Genomic DNA, 17,022 nt, shown 5'->3' on the forward strand with positions numbered 1-17,022 from the left:
CATGGCCAATATCAAAAGATAAATCTGTATAATCTCACATTCTGCACTGTACATTTTCCATAGTCTCTCTAGCTGCCTTGTTTGATGAAGAGACTTCCTATAATATAGGAAACTTCTTTTAAGCCCAAATTCCACAAATGAGCATTTTCCATCAAGCAAATACTGATGAAAATGAATACCTTTACAAAAAAACACCAAGCAACAAAATTACAAGTGCATTTAACTGAATGAAATACATGTCATAGCAAAATACTAGGAAGACTGATAACTGCCAAGAAGTAACTTGTGATTAGTTAATATTTCTCTACCATAATTAGTCTTCTATTGTTCATTATCACTCCAGCGATTGCTGATGGGAATCTTGAATACCTTTGCTTTTGGCTAACACAGGATTAATCCAGACATGCTTGCTGCAGCCTCCAACATGTGGATCTGAGCCACTACAAGACAATGTTCCTCAGTGGAGGAAGGTCACATATTCTGCTGAAGGTGCTACTTAAGAGAAGTTCAGGACAGTCCACTGAGAATGACACAGTACAAAAAAGAGCCCTAAAATCTTAATCTGTGGTTGCTCTCCAGCCAGATGTGTTTATTTTTTTGCTCAAGAGTCACAACATTTCATTCAGACATGCATAAGAGAAACATGGCAGTAATGCAATACCAACGTGCAGGGGAACACAAGAATTTTAAAAATGTGCAGGTTTGTGGCTTTTTCAGGACTCTCTAGCCACAGATGTTGGAGTGTCTGCCAGTCATGAAGTGAGAATATGCGTAAGGCTCTTCAGACCCACTCAACACACCACGGGCATTAACCAACCACAGCTATGCCTCGCCTCCTTTGGCCTGATTGTAATTCTTTGGCGATTCTCATGACTGGGACACCTCTTTGCTTCTTCAGCAAAGGGACGCGTGGGAGCAATTACATGCTTGCCAGTCATACGGTGTTTGGGAATCATGCCCCGACCCCAGGTCTTCGTCGCTTCAGTGATCCTGAATCTCACTGAGCATCACTGTCCCGTCAGGAATTACCAGAGCTGCTGCTGCTGCTGCTTGGGTTTTCTCCTTTGTGCAGCTTTTGGATTTCCCCCAGGTCTCTGTCTGAGTTCAGGTTTGCCTATTTGCTGCTCCCACTTAGAAGGGCAGGGAAAAGTCCTCGTCAAACTGGCAAGTGTGATCACAGAGACTTCTCTTCTTTCAGAGGTTCTAAGACTCACAGGCATTCCACAACATCACGGCAACTCAACCGCCGTTGCCACAGGCTTCATACATTCAGCACCAGAATAAAATCCCTCAGTAGATTACAATGCAGATGACATCACGCTCATATATTAAAAGCTTCTGAAGCACTGTATAGTAGCACATGCACAGAACATCACACCAGCTTGTTGCAATTAAAAGAAGTTTTCTTTTTCGTCTTTCATCTGTCACATGTCAAATAACAAAGCAAGGCACAGAAATATTTCTATCTTATCTCAACTTACTGCTTCTCTGCTGGAACTGCCAAAAAGGGAGCCGACATTCAGGTTGAAAAGCACAGGCATCGGGGTGCCAAAATTTGCACATGACCTCAAATAAAGCACTGGTTGTTTGCTCTTAATTATTTCTAAAAACGATAGTATGGAATTCGACAAGACAAATTTGGACGTAGTTGCAGAATCAGAAATTGTATGTTGCTTAGAGTCAAATATCCCAAGTTTGTCAAATATCATCTGGGACAGAAAACATCTGATACATGAAGGGAACAATCTTGGGCGACTTCATTTTTGAAACTTGCACCAACTTTACTCCATCTTGTATACGGCCTCCAAGAAACAGGCCTGTCTCAACAATGGAGGAGTTTTTGTCACTTGCACCAAAACAGAAATGTATGTACCAATTCAGAAGATATTGTAGTTAAACAATATCCTTTCCCTTGTCATCTGATCCTTCTGCTTAAGAACACTTGCTGGCAGGAGAAACTCATGATTTGGGTTGCTTTTGAAGGTTTTGGACATCCTTCTTTTAATCAACAGTACCACTTGCATTTCGGTCGTTGCTAGACTCTTCAAAGTTTCTTACAAGTCTTTTATAAACTGTACTGTAAAAGCACCCACAGAACAAAAAACACCAACAAGAGGCTAAATGCACACCAGAATATTCTGATTTCCCTACTTAGGAAGTCTCACTTTGTCTTCTTTTAGCTTCACAATGGGAATCTTTATTCTGCTGCAGGAAAGCTGTTGGATCAAAAAAACAGCACAGGAAGAAAGATTAAATCTTTCCTCTCCATTTCCACAGACTGATCTGCTTTCTTCTATCAGCTCTACTGATAAAAAAGAAAGAAAACTAAAACCTTTGATTCTAGGTCTGCAGGTCTGTCAGATCTAGTCTGCCATTAAATAACCCATCCAAGCTTCTTGCTCTTCAGATGCATAAACACCACTGGTCACGTTGGCTGGAATTTCTGAGAGATGCAGTCCAACTTATGGAGAAATCACAGTGGGGAAACTACTCTAAGATTATACATTTACATCAGCATGATTTCTCCCACAGCGCATGGCACATTGAGGATGTCTTGGTTCAGGACGTCTAGGAATACTGCAATGCTTATCTTCACAGTACTTATTTGCAGCACATCAACTAATCAATATGGGATGGTGTCTGTCACCTGATCCCTCCAAAATAAAGTGGTCAATATTCAAGTTTTTGATCAAGGTAGGCAAACAACACCCAAAACAGAATGGCTGCCTCTAAGGCCACTAAAAATGTCGTTTTGACCAGGATTCTCCCCAGACGCAGCAGTATTTTTTCAAGGGAATGGGTTATACAAATTCCTACGATAAGATAAAGTGGCATTAATAGTTTAGAATCTTTGCTGGAAGGGTTGCGTTTCATTAGTTTTTGTGGCATTTATTTCCAAGTCATGCCTCAAGGCTAGTATATAAGAATGCTTAAATACTTGTCGCAAAATGCCGCTTGGAGGATAAGAAGAGCAGAAACAGACCCCTCCTTTCTGCAAAATTTTGACTCTCAGGATTGCAAAACAGGTAAAGATGGAAACTCGGCAGCCGATAAAAGCCAGGTGGTGATGAACACAACCTGGGGTATTTTTAGCAGTACCTCACAAATTCCATCTGGACGTTAGCAATTAGTTTTAGTGCTTATTATAATGCAAAAAATATTGTCAAGTTATAGATAATTAGGAGGGAATATGCTGTAACAAGGAATGGAACCAAATTCTCCCAAGTCTGTTTCCTTGGCCAATAAGATCTCTGCTATATGTTTCAAGGTGGAAGGAAAGAGAAGAAGAGGACGACCAGCAGCAAGGGGGATGGACTCAGTTACACAGGTGACGGAGCACCCTTGGAAGACCTGAAGGACCAGGTTAGGGAGAGATTATCATGGAGAAAGTCTATCTATGTGGTCTCTAGGAGTCAAAAGCAACTTGATGGCATGTAATCAATCAATCAATCAATCAATCAATCAATCAATCAACATGTTTAAATCCATGTTCCCCTTTCAGGGAGGAGAAGGAAATCCCTCTGCGTTCAAGAACCATGTCTCTGTGTGCTAAAGTTTGTATAAATAAGAACATTTCCCACTTTGCTCAGTCTCTCATCTCCTGGCCTTTAATATCCGTAGATTTCATTTTCTACCCAGGCTGACTCTTTGCTTTGTCCCACTCTGTCATTGCACAGTTCATATATGTCATTCGTGACAAATCCACTTTCAGTGCTTGCCAAGGTCACAAAGCCACTCTCTGAGCTGTTGACTGCCATATTGTCATAGTCTCCACAAAGGTCATCTCCTCCAGGACGGACACGGAAAGATGAGTTTTGGATTTGTGGCCTGGTTCCAGCAAGATCGGCCTCACCCTGTTTTTTAATTACATTGTATATCTCTAAACTGGGGCTGTTTTGTGTTTTGGGAGACAACCAAGTATCTTTCTCCTTCGTGTTCTCCTCTCTCTGCTCCCGTCTCCTTAGCAGGGAAGGAAAGAAAAATATGTTAACTTCCTTCTGCTTTTCCCATTAGATTTCTTCTACTTTCCACCCTGGGGTATACATGAATGAACATAATGGCTTCGCTGAATGCCTGGGTGATCAAGGCAGATAAGAAGGGACAGCCTTAGTGAGAACTTGGCCAAGAGACCATCAGGATAAATTGGCAGGGGCGAAGGATAGGTTGCAAAAGGTGAAAAAAAAACTTCCAAGAAGAAAGCAACTGCAAGCCATTTGTTTAACCTTCTCTATTTCCTTCCTAAGAAACAAATTGAATGCTTTTAAAAATGCCCCCTAAAACAAAAGGTTGGTGACCCTACAGAGGTAGAATACGCTTCAGCAGCACGGTCAATTTAATGTATTACTATTAGAGCAAAATGCATCTTAAATTTAGCAGCAGAGATGCCAGAAGATAAGAAACCACCGTTTTAGTTTAAGAACAACTCAGAGGTAATATCAAAAGATGGCTTGCCACAAGGAAGACTTGAGTTCCAACTTTTTTCAGTGATTCCTGCTCACTAACATCTGCATGGCGTGAGAGGGTGGGGAGGCTAAATCTGCAAATCACTCAAATGCAATCCCTCCCCTCCTCAACTCATGGAGAAAGGAGCGATTCTTCTGCAGCCTTCTGGGGCAGGGAAAGACTTTACTTTCAACTGGGTGTAAATTAAGGACAAGCTTTTTCTTTCTTGGGTCCAAAGAAGGTATGTGTTAGCCCTACAAGGTAGACCAGACTAAGAAACCCATGCCGTGTAGATCAGGACTACTTTATTTGCAACAGCTATAGTGACAGAATCTTGCAAGTCTGAATGTGCTTCCCCCTCCCTCTCTTTATTTTATTTATTTATTTATTTATTTATTCGGCTTGTATGCCACCCATCTCCCCCACGGGTGACTCTGGGCGGCTCACAATAAAAAAGAAGAAATACAATTCTCTCCAAGATGGCTAAAAACTATAAATAATTTAAAAACATATTAAAAATACCCTTAAAAACCTCCTCTAATTTTGGCCCTATAAAAATCTGTAAGATGCTGGGGGGGGGGCATTCCATCATCCCACCAGCCATCTCCACAGGTGCGGGCCCCCTCTGGCCCCCAGGCCTTCTGGCAAAGCCAGGATTTAATACCTTTCCTGAAGGCCATGAGGGAGGGGGCACACCAGACCTCAGGAGGCAGGATGTTCCATAGGGCGGGCGCTGCAGCAGAAAAGGCTCTCTGCCTAGACCCCACCAATCGAAGTTCCCTGACCGGTGGGGTCTGCAACCTGCCCCTTCTGCTGGACCGAGTGGGACGGGCTGAAGTGACCAGGGCGAGGCGGTTCCTCAGATAACCTGGTCCCGTGCCATGAAGGGCTTTAAAGGTGATGACCAACACCTTGAATTGGACCCGGAAACAAACTGGTAACCAATGCAGCCCGCGCAACAGCGGTGTTATATGTGCCCTCCTAGGAGCATTGAGAACTGTCCGCGCCGCCGCATTCTGCACCAGCTGTAGCTTCTGGATACTCTTCAAGGGTAGCCCCATGTAAAGCGCATTACAGTAGTCCAACCCAGAGGTGACCAGGGCATGAGTGACCGTGCTTTGTGTGCACTGGTGAGGGGCTTGTCCAAGACCTTTTCTCATGTTATTTTCTTGGCCAGGGCTCAAGCCCTGCTTATCTGACCATTGCCTTGGTAGCGGCTCTTCCTCTTGTCCTTCAAGGCCATTCCCTATGTCCTCTACAGCATAGGGGCTATAGGGATCTAAATTCAAGGATTTAAATTCCTTGAGCAAAGTGTGGGTGGAGCGCACACTTCCCTACGCTTAGTTTATAGACCTATTATTTCCTAGATCTCAAGTCTGTTTTCCTCTCAGGACAGGATGCTCTTCTCAGTAAACTGCCATTTCAACAAGAGAAACGTCTTAACTGTGCACAGACAACAGTATCTCCACTATGGCACTTCTCTTCCTCTCTCTATCTTGTCACTCATTGCTTGAACCATGTTCAGTCTGTCCGAGATGCCCTCAATAATGCTCTCAATGTGTACAATAATGCCACTTGCCTCTTTGCATAAACCCAAAAGCTGAAAACGGCAATAGTGATCAACAGCAGCAGTGCAGGAATGCTGGAAATTAAGATGTACAGAAGATTCCAAGCAGGCTCTAGAAACAAAGGAAATCAAGAGTTTTAATACGTTACTGAGCACGAAGTTTTCTCACGATAGAATTCTGACTTTTTTCCCCATTCATTTACGAGATGTGGAGAGATACCCTCTGTAAGGTATAAAGCCAAAGGAACAATATACATTAACCCTCTTTGGGTGTGGCCAAGACACTTTTTCCTTCTCCGAGAAATTCATGGTATTATTAAAACTATAGCTACGAAAGAGAGAAATTGCAATTGATTTTTTAAAAATATTTTTTATTAGAAATGTTCACAAAGAGAAGATAAAACATGAAATAACATAAAATAAGATTAAATAAAAGGAAAAGGAAAAGTATGGTGAGAAATTAAGTGATTAAGAAATACAAATAGAAACTAAGAAAATATATATAAAGAAGCAACTTCTGATCTTTACAGCAGTTACAACAAACTTATCCTCTCTCCTCCCTTATTAAAATTATGAGAAATTGTGATGGATTTTCTTAACCTTTGGCCTCTGTGAGGGTTTTATTAGCTGCGTCCTCTTGAACAGGTGTTTCTGGGGATGTGAGTGCCAAAGACTCTGTTATGTACCCTAGGAAAGAAATCTGGGTGTTAAGAATATTGTCTTAAGAATGTAAACAGTCTATTTGGATAATTCAGGATTAAGGAGGCCCTAAAATTGATGGAGAGGGCTTATGACTAGGATAGAACACACATTCAGCAGAAGGTCCAAATTCTGATGTCAACCATTTAGAAAAGGATCCATTTGCATCAAACATTCAAAAAACTAAATGAGAGCCATGGGGTCAAAAGAGCAGACTTTATTTATTATTAAATGGATACCCCATCTTTCCTTTAGGGAGTCAAGTCCAGAGATGGGGCAAATCTCTCCTGCTTTTCCCATTAAAAAGCAACAACCCTGTGAGGAAGGCTGGCTGAGATGTAGACACTCTCTGAAGTCACCAGAAGGTCCTAGGCTCTGTGGTCAAACATGGACTCAAGCTGGGTCTCCCTGATCCCAGCCTGCCATCTCAACTGCTGCACCACGCTGGCTGTCTCAATCTAATATAACCATTTCTTTGGCTTTCCTGCCTTGCTTGGGACAACTGTTATTTATGCTAGTTTTGGCTCTTTTCCCAAAAAGTCTGAACGGGTGGAGAAAGACTCTCTCCCCTACTTTCACTGACACCAAATGTTACCTGTCTGAGAAGCAGCCAATTCAGAGACAACTGTTGGCATTTCTGCAAGGGGAGGAAAAACAATAGTAAGATTGGGGAAAAAAAAGGTTCGGGGAAAAAAACCACAAACAAAACAAGAAGATCCTATATTTGATTAGAGGAACTTGGAAGCCAACATGCACGAAACAGATGTCTTGTACGCTGACCGCAAAAACAGAAAACAACCCGCTTTCCAGAATTCAGAAGTGAATGCAAAGGGCTGGCCTCAAGGCAGTGTGCTAATTCAAACGATGCGCTAATTGAACCCACTGGGATACTGTTTCTGCTCTACTTGTTGGTGTGCTGAAAAAAATTACAACCCTTCCACTTTTCCACGCCTAGAAAAAAAAATGCTTCCGTTTGCGTGGCTTTCACCGGAGACCTGTGGCCAAAAATTCAGGCGCACGTCCTTCAGGGAAGCAGGCAAGATGGATGGATTTGCACAGGTTTGAGCTCTGAGATTAATGTAGGCGCCCCGATCATGCGCAGCGAGCCGTTTGTCCCTCTAGTCACAGATGGGAATGGTTGACTTCTGTCTCGACTAATTAAGGTTTTGGAAAAGATCTGTAACTTGCTGTCGAAACCATTTATTCATGTTGTGATTGCATCACTTCAAGCTTTGGCTTCAGATTAAGCTGGTTGGCTTTCTTGAGTGTAAATTTTCAAAAATTTGGTGTGAGCAGCACCTCTGCATATGAACAACAGGACTTTAATTATTATTATTATGCATGTTAGCTCAGTGTTTCTCAACCTTGGCAACTTTAAGATGCGTGGACTTCAACTCCCAGAATTCCCCAGCCAGCGTGGCTGGCTGGGGAATTCTGGGAGTTGAAGTCCACGCATCTTAAAGTTGCCAAGGTTGAGAAACACTGCGTTAGCATATAGTCTACACATTCTAAATTGTGGTACTCTCTATGACACACTTCCAGATATGGAAAAACTATTCAACTCACGTTGAGTTAGAGATGGGAAGACTAAGCATCTAGGAGAAAAATGCTGGTTTTGCAGGATACTGTGAAATTTTATCATTCATAAATATTTGTAGAAGATCCCTGGAATTGCAGTGCTTTCAATTCAGGCGAAACAAAGCCCTGAGTATTTGTGCGGTTGCAAAAGCCACGAGACAATCATGACCACCCCCAAATCTCAACAACCCGACAGCAAAGTGCAGAACATTACCCTGGGAATATTTGCAGATGAAGTTGTTCCTCATGTTGCATCTGTCGTCGTTCCACTGGAACAAGTAACGTCCCCCATCGCCCGCCGGGGCTGAAGGCTGGTGGTACATCACCACGCACCCCTCACTTCCGCAGGAGGGCTCATCCGCGTACCAGTTTCTGTAGGGGGGGGACAAGCAAATCGTTAGCCTGAGCTTGACTGGCTAAATTCTTGGGGAACATCTCATTCTGGCTTACCGAAAGATGGACAAACTGCCATCGGTCCACGCATATAAATGTGGGCACTGGGTGCCGTTCTCAGGGTCGTCTTCTCTCCTGAGCCCGATCCAGAAATCTCCATCAGATGCTGAATAACTCTGGATCATCTTCTCTATCAGCCCCTGTTCCGACTGCGATTCGATGCTGACCAAGTCCCCGCCGTCTCTTCTGCAGGTTTGAAGGGCTTCCTGGAAGCCAAGCCTGCGTATAACATCATGAAAATAAACAATTTTGTAGCAGGGGCGCTGCGTTCCTCCCCGGCAGATGGTCTGACCTGTGGAACAGAAATATCCCCAATAACACGGAGCAGACAGACAAAGAGGCCTTGACTTAAACCGCACGATGTTGAATTTTTCTCCGCATCACAAAAGGAACAGTGGCAGTCTGAACTGCGCGCTTTCCTTTTGCTGAAAGAAACTGGTGGCCCATGTTATTCTTTATTGCTTTTGTAGTGGGATAATAATGTTTATTTCTAATCTGAATGGAGTTCCAATCCAGGACACGCAGATTTACTTGCAGAAATCCTCAATCAGTTGGCTATAATTTATTTCAATGTCTGATTTATTTAAACGATTGATATGGCCACCCACTTCACAGCAGTGATTCTGGGCAGCGTACAGAGTTAAAACCAACAATTAGAACCTTCCAAATAATAAATAAATGCCCGATGTCGGGAAAAACAGAGTCTAAATTTAAAGTAAAAACATCAGTCAGCAGAGCTTGCATTAATGAGATGTCCTTAAATGGCTGGATCTTCCCAGTTTCCTTCACACAATTGCCAAGATCCTGCCTGCTTCATTGTTCATTCTCCTTTTGACAGACATTGCTAAAACAGAAATGAAGTGACTATTCCAGTCCTGTGACCCCATTCACATGCTGGGGGTGGGTGGATGTACTGTGAGAATTTTAGGTGGAAGAATGCAAACAGGAGTTAAATGTCCACTCCACTTACTGGAGACCTCATTCTTTCCCTCTTTCCATCTGTTGCACATTCCTTCTCCTCCCACACAGAAGATGCCAGGACAAAGGTGATTCCTGCTCTGGTCCTCACTCTGCCTGCCGAATTCTGAGGCCAAATATGAGCAAACAGAGCACCAGAAAAGATGCTGCTCTTTGTAAGAGCAGAAGCAGAATGGTAGAGACCCTGCAGGAGAAGTGGAATCTTTCACAGCCATTTTTGCAGTCCACAAATTTGCATTAAAAAAACACCTTTTCAGTTGTAAAGCAATTCTTTTTAGATAAGCCTAGAGAGTTCTGTTGGTCCTGTCTGTCCCCCCAATTCTGCATGAGCTTGAATTCACATATTTCTAGCCAAGTGGATGCAGCCACTCAACATACACAATGAACGAACAAGTGCAATTTGATTTGTTTGGGCTGAGTTTCAGAATTTACATTATTTCAGTCTGAGGTGGGACAGTGCCCTCTGTTCAATCCTCGTCTCCTCTGGCTGAAACCCTACAAACCACTGCACGCAATGTGTTCAGTCTGCTTCCTACAAACTTACAGGATCGCGTACAGTAATTCCCAGTCTGGCTTTATTCATACTGTATGTACTAGACACTGAATAACAGGTACTCTCAGTGACGCATATGAAGAAAGTGGAAACCATTCCAGATAGTTTATCATTTTAAACTTTAATTCCTGCTTGAATAATTGCAGTATTTTTTTCTTGTTCCATTCCAAGAAATGTCAGCTGTAGAAGACATGGTTTAAAAAGTATCTTATAAAACATGTCTCTTCCTTAAAGTATAAAATAAAGCCTTAAGAAACTCCACTCTGCAAGTATCTTAATACAATAATTTAACCGCTTAGAATTACAATGTTTTACTATGCTAAAATGCTAAACACAGCAAAAATTGCCTAGCCTTCATCACCATTTAGATTCCTCAGTCTTTCAAAAGTAGTTTGAAGATAAGCCGTGATTGTCTTCTCATCCAGCAACCTCACAACAGTAAAATAAAGGAGCAACAAAACATTGCTCTCTTCCAGCAGGTACCAAACAAACATTTCTTCATGTACCCTCCATGCCAAAGGCAATTAATAGAAATTGCTTGTCCCCCACTCCATAGCCTTACTTCATGTTGTATCCATTTGGTCATTAATACAAATAAGAATCTGAATGGTTCCTCTGAGGAGAAGCTGCCAAGCTGCCAAGCCACCTTTCCCCTTAGAAGACCTGCAAGAGCAGCTGCAGTTGAGAAGTAGGGAGGCAGAGTGAGGCAAGAGTTCCTGCAAAGGAGGAAACCGACTGCCTACACACTCCACAAGGGAGTCCCAGCTTTTCAGGCAAAAGACTAATTTTGCTCCAGTTTAAAATGACGGTGCTCTTAAACAATGCCTAGATTATGGAATGAGGGACATCCAGAGCTGGTTCTGAACTCACAAAGCTGTCACATAAGAGTGCTCAAAGGACCCTCCCTTTCCTGAGAATTGTTTTGGCAGTTGCAAGGAAGGCCAACGGAAAGGAATGTAATTTTAATAAATTTGTCCTCAGCAAAGAGAGCTAGTTTGGAGTTAGCTCAACCAGGTTTTTGCAACAACTTGGCAAATCATTTTGTGTTTTATTAGCAAAATGTAAAGTTATTTTTAGTCAAGACAGAATGCAAAGCATACAGCCCCTTTCTACCCTGTGATCTCACTATGTCACTTCCTGGAGATCATTCTGGGAAGAGGAATTTATTTTCTGAGTAAACTCATTACTATTACAAGGACACATACCCCTAAATACTACTACTCCCTTCAGATATGCCGGACAACATTTCCCATAATCTCCAACCGGCGTGGCTAGGGCTGGGGATTGTGGGAGTTGCAATCCGAGGCATCTGGAGGCCACTGTATTGGGGAAGGCTGACCCTGGAGGAACAGAATGGCAGAAACAGGCTAAAAATAATAAGGAATCACAGCAGAACATCTGACCACCTAACCTCACCACCTGACTCCCCCCCCCAACTTTTGGTGGTTTCACGACAGGTGCACGGCCATTTTGGAGGGGGGCAAACTTGGTCGTGATAAACACAACTGTATGAAAGTTTTCCCAGACCAGGTTTGCGGGTTTGTTTGTTTATTTATTGCAGTTATACGTCGCCACCATCCCACGGGACTCTCGGTGGTTTACAGGAATACAACAGCCATTAAAACATCTCTGGTCGATGTTCAAACCATTTTTTAAAAAACCCTAAAGACATACATAAAATAAACCCAAATCCAAACATCAAGTCCCAAATACCACTGGGAAGAGCTCTGTTTTCAGCTCTTCCTGGAAGGGATAATAAAAAAAGATATAAATAAATAAATAAATAAATAAATAAAATAACAGAAGTTTCTTGCAGAGGGTTGATGCTGCTACTGTACCTTGATCTCATTACAGTTTGGTGGGAAGTCCCTCATTTGCTGGTGAAAGGTGCAGCAGCAATCCTCAGAAAGACCCACTGCTGGAGCCCCTGGCCAGTCCAAACAGCCTCCTCCCAGCTGGGCTGGATAACCTCTTTGGGTGAGTGCCCCCCCCCCCGCATCCATGCATGCCCTAATCAAACAGCTGCCCCGAGGGGTGTGCCCTGCTGCAAATCCGCCCTGATGCCCAAGCCCCACTAAGCCTGGTTCGTGGTAGCCTCCTCCCTGGATGCTCTCTACCAGGCAACTCAGGGGGGCACCTTTTTTTCCGGGCCGGGGGGCACCCTTTCAAAGCTCTGGCCGCAGCCCTCCACCCTTTTTATTTTCCCCAAGTGCCCTGGGGTCTACCTGCAATCCGGAAGGCTCTGGTTTGCGGCATGCCAGCCTCCCGTTCGTTCTGTGTTAACTGCAAGGACCAAAGCCAGGAGGTGCCAACTTGAGAGAGGTCTCAGGGGGCAACGTGCCTAGGAGCACTTTGCGCCCCCCCCCCCAGCAGAGCGCAGAGGATGCGCTCGACGCAGCCAGAGGGGCGTCCTCCGGAGCTCTTGGCCTGGAAGCGGAGCCCGGGGCGGGTCCAGCTCCAGCGCCGGGGCTGCAGCCCCGAAGATGCTCAGGGAGCCCCGGGAATCCGAGCGGCCCCGGGAGGACGGGCAGCGCGACCGGCCACGCGGCCCCGGGCTGCCTCCGGGTCAGCCTGCGCCGTCCCTTCTTCCAGGACCGGGAGCGACTCCAGGCAGCCGCCCGCGCCGCCCCCGCCCGGACCGAGGGGGCCCGGGCGACCCGCTGCCCGCCGGGATTTCGCGCACACCCGACGGCGCCCCCGACGACCTCCGGCCCAGCGCGCGGCGGCGCCCCCAAACCACCGCGCGGCCCGGGGGGAAGCTGGAAGGGCTTGTGCCGCCTCCGGGGCACGAGCAGGCGGCGGGGCCCCCGACGAGGCCACCCTCCCTGCGCCGTGAACGCGGCTGGCGACGTTCCCGTCTCCGGCCCGGACGCAGCCTTGGCAGGTAAAGGTGCAGGTAAAGGCAAAGGCAAAGGCCGGGGGGAGTCCGTGGCGGACGGAGCCGGCCATGCCCCGTGCCCGGCCCCTTCTGGGCTCCCTCCCCCTCTGCCGGCCGCCTTCGCCCGTGGGAGCGCACGGCGGCCCCAACCGCTGGCCGACGAACCGCGCCTTGAGCGGGCCCAGTTGCCCGGTGGGGGGGCGCCTCCACCCCGCCAGCCGCCGCCCGCCCCCGCGGCACCTTGGAGCGCGGCTGGGAGCCTTCGCAGCCCCGGCGGCGAGGGCTCCCTCTTGGCCCGCTTTCCCGGGCCGGGTCTCAGCCTCCCGCCCCGCGTCCTCCCGCGCAGATCGCCTGTCCCGCTCGCGGCCGCCCGTCGGAGCGCGGGTCGCCCTGCTGCCCCTGCCCAGGGCGCCGCGGCTTGCGGCACTTCCCTCCGCGCGCCCGGCCCCTCCAGCCGCGACGAGGCGGCCCCGCCGCGGCGCGCCTGCCTTGCCCGCCCACCCGTCCGCGGGCAGGACTCACCGCCGGGCAGCCGCGCCCCCTGCGCGCCCTCAGAGCCGCAGAGCGCCGCCAGCCTCCACAGCCGCAGCAGCAGCAGCCCGAGCCCGCCGGGCGCTGCCCCGCCGCCTCCCGCGACCCGCATGGCCAGAGGCGCCGGAGGCAGTGCCGCGCGCCGGGCTGCGGGCGAGCGTCTGGCCCCGGCCGAGGCGCGGCGGCTCCGCCTCCGGGCAGCGGGCCAGCCGGGGGGAGGGCAGGGCAGGGCAGGGCAGGGCGGGGGAGGGCCGCTGGAGGGCCTCCCGACGGCGCACGGCGCGCCTCGGCTGGCGGGAGGCGAGGCCGGGGGACCCCCGCGGGCGGGCAGAGCAGCGTTCGCACGTAGCCGCTGGACCCGGCAGCGCCGAAGGGCGACCCTGGAAGAGTGGACTCCGGAGACCCTTCGCGAGCCTCTCCCCCTCCCCCGGCTTCCCTGGCCTTCAGCCGTTTGTGCAAACTGGTGGTTGCAAGTGGCAAACGAGGGTGACCATGTTAGGCCAACCAGGTTAACTATAGTTTGTTCAGCAAACCGCGGTTAAATAGACTTCACCGAAGCAGGATGTGGGAATCCAGCAAGGGACCCATCCGGTTTCTGTTACCTTTGCAGAGCCTGTGTTCACCCAGTACCCTTCCTTCACTGCTGAACTACCCTCACACACTACCTTGGATCACAAATGAGTTCAACAGACAATATTCTGTAAGTCACAGAGGCGAAAAGTAAAAAATAAAAAACCCTCAGCCAAGATGAACGCTACCAAGTTCTGCATGTACAAGCGCATCTGCCACGTCTTTGGCTGTGAGGGCCACCTGAATCAATTTACGAACAAACCATGAGAGGCTTTTTTAAGCCACGAATTAGCTTCAGCAAGAGTTATTCCCTGGCAATCACTCTGGCTTTGGCTCGTTAAGAATCAGCGCTTCCTTAACTTGCTAGCAGGGCTAGAAAAATTGATCACGCAGGCTTCTTCGGCTGGCCACAACACCCCACGCGTGGACCGGCTGGCAGGTTGTTGCTCTGACCCCTTGCTGAAGTTTGGCAAGCGAGCCCGTTGCTGGCATAAAGAAAGGAGATTCCGCACCCAGCTCCGGCTGCGCTTAGAGGTGTCCGGACAAGGCTCCGGAGGGGAGCAAAAGTTTATCGTGAGCATGCTGAAAAGCACACCCAGAGGTAGAAACCTCATATGTTAATATCCCCCCACTAGACTATTATGGGGTAGAATGCTTTGGGGCGCATGTCTAAGACATGTACCAATCAGCTTAGTACTTCCTTCTTCCACTGCATAAAAGATGGTTTGGGCTTCACGAAAGGCGCTCGATTTGGACTTGGGTCCCGAGCGTCCCTCTTTGCTTCCCCACAGAAATAAAGTGTTGGAATCCACTTCGCTCAACTCTGCTCATCGCGCTGGGTGAAAACGAAGCCGGGGCCGGGCTGGGCTGGGCCAACAGCTGAAAAAGCAAGTTGAAAAATGCAGGCGGGGCGAAGCTTACATGGGGATTTGAAGATTAGATTATAAATGTAATGGGATACGTTTTGACAAAGAATTATTCCTATTTAATACATTAAAAACTAGCACCTATGATACTCTTACTATTCTCAAGACCAGAGATAGATTGGAAGCTATCTATTTTTCATGCCTTTCTTCTTTTCCTTTACTTTATCCCACGTTTTCTTTTCCTTTTCCTTCTAATTTGTATTTTTCATTTTCTTTTTCATTTCTAACTTTTAACTTTGTAATTTTAAAATTTCGATAAAATATTATTATATATAGAAAAAGCAAGTGGTGCGAGCGCAGCGAAACTTGCCACACGGTAGATGGGAAGTCAAAAGCGACCTACAGGTACCTCTGGTCAAAACCACCTTCCTGCTGCAAAGGTAATGGGACGGAACCAGCCTGGCTCAAACGGGCCAGAGGCCCTTTCTTCAAGGAGGCGGCGGGTGCAGAGGACCAGCTCGCAGAGTGTGTCACAGACGGACACGAACTGGCTCTCTTCATCTCCCCCTCCGCAGGGAGCGGTGTGCGTGTAAAGGGAGCTGTGCACCCAACAAAGCGGGTCACAATTTGTTCTAGTGGTGATGACACAGTTCACTCAGACGTTAATCACGTTGTCGCTTGGCGTTTGCTGTGAAAGTAGCCGGGGTGGCTAAATCCTGCTTCATTGTCTTGTACGAATCCAGAAAGCTGGGTTGAGAGAACCACGAACCCAGTAACCTTACTTAGCCTACCTCGATGCAAACATACAGCTGTTGTGGGCCGCACACACGCGAACGTCATTGTGTTGCACGCCTGCCTCTTTTATGAAAGGGAGCCTGGAACGGGCTCCGCCATGCGAGACCTTCTGCCGGTTTCTGCTGGGAAAAAGAGACGGAAGTGCATGGACAGCTCCCCTCACAAGGCCTGCTTCTGCCCAGATGCTGGTAGGGCACTCCGCCTGCTGGCTTCCTGAAAGCCGGGAAGCTGGACCGCGCTGGTTTCCGGGCTTCCGGGCCAAGTTTCCACTCATCCAGGTTTGGAAACTGCTTCCAGATGCAGATTGGGCAAGGAAGGGAAGGACGCCAGCTGCTGGTGTGCTGTTGTGGCTTTGGGGTTGGTACAGTATTGCAAAAGTGGGCAGGTTCCCCCTCCCACAACCCCCCCCCCCGAGAGAGAGAATGTGTGTGTGTGTGTGTGTGTATTTAAAAAGAGGCAGCAACCTTTTTCAATTTGGTATCCTCCAGAGCTGATGGACTACAACTCCCAGCAGTCTCGGCCACTGGATGACGGGAGTTGTAGTCCACAGCGCCTAGAAGCCTTGCAGCGGCAATAGCGAAGTATGAAAAGAAGCACTTCTTCAACCAGGTTTTAAGGCGACGGTGTCTGGCCCGGTTCTGACCTCTCGCCCTGACCTCCGAGAGCTTTTTGGATCGCGTGGTTCAGAACCAGAAGTCGGGCAGCTGTAATGGGGCCCTGGGATTGGCCCCTCTGCATTTGGGGGGCTGTTCTCCCCCCGAAGGGCCTCCTCCTCCTCCAGAGGCCAGGGACCGGGCTGATTCATGCGTGCATGGCTGGCACTTATTTTACGCTTTGTAATTTATGCAGGGTTTTCAACAATGCACCATCTGCCTACCGGACTTGCGCTTCACACACTGCTTTCTATGAGAGGGGCTTTGAGTGTGGCGTGAACTCATCCATTGTGGTTTGCGTTCTAGTGTACTGTATGGACCCAGCCAATGGGGATGGATTCGGTAAACCACAGTGAAACAAACCACGGCCTAGAACAATGCATGAACCCGGTTGCCGAAAAGTATTGGGACTAAGCAGCTATCACGCCCTGTCAAAATTCTGGCCGTGGCATTGCGAT

At 47.7% G+C, this 17,022-nt stretch overlaps 1 protein-coding gene across 9 annotated transcripts; it reads right to left on the reverse strand.

The window, feature by feature from the left end:
* Positions 1–563: 563 nt before the first annotated feature.
* On the reverse strand, positions 564–13,855 carry LAYN (layilin). Of its 9 annotated transcripts, none has more exons than XM_088138958.1 (8): positions 13,672–13,855; positions 9,711–9,902; positions 8,738–9,032; positions 8,502–8,659; positions 7,305–7,346; positions 6,611–6,697; positions 6,023–6,122; positions 564–3,960 (listed from the first exon to the last, which is right to left on the reverse strand). In XM_088138958.1, exons 1-8 carry the CDS (start codon positions 13,790–13,792, stop codon positions 3,609–3,611), a joined length of 1,347 nt encoding a protein of 448 aa, XP_087995084.1. In that variant the 5' UTR covers positions 13,793–13,855; the 3' UTR covers positions 564–3,608. The 9 variants fall into 9 exon arrangements, with proteins under 9 accessions (XP_087995084.1, XP_087995092.1, XP_087995086.1 ...); XM_088138966.1 differs by lacking the exons at positions 9,711–9,902; positions 13,672–13,855 and adding exons at positions 12,497–12,554; positions 13,390–13,660 and having other exon boundaries at positions 8,738–8,959; XM_088138960.1 differs by lacking the exon at positions 13,672–13,855 and adding an exon at positions 12,110–12,490.
* Between the last annotated feature and the right edge of the window lie 3,167 nt (positions 13,856–17,022).

Source organism: Python bivittatus, unplaced genomic scaffold, assembly GCF_059951505.1.
Source record: "Python bivittatus isolate LINGU-HERP-01145 unplaced genomic scaffold, Pbiv_v1 ctg000320_np1212, whole genome shotgun sequence".
NCBI lineage: Eukaryota > Metazoa > Chordata > Lepidosauria > Squamata > Pythonidae > Python > Python bivittatus.

Bases quoted from the DNA above. Each gene is read 5' to 3' on its own strand.
- LAYN (XM_088138958.1), bottom strand. From the start codon at position 13,792: ATGCGGGTCGCGGGAGGCGGCGGGGCAGCGCCCGGCGGGCTCGGGCTG. The intron at 9,903-13,671 runs GTGAGTCCTGCC...CTTCTCCTGCAG, and splicing joins GGGGGCGCGGCTGCCCGGCG to GGTCTCTACCATTCTGCTTC. The intron at 7,347-8,501 runs GTAATGTTCTGC...CTCCCCTTGCAG, and splicing joins CATCTGCAAATATTCCCAGG to AAATGCCAACAGTTGTCTCT.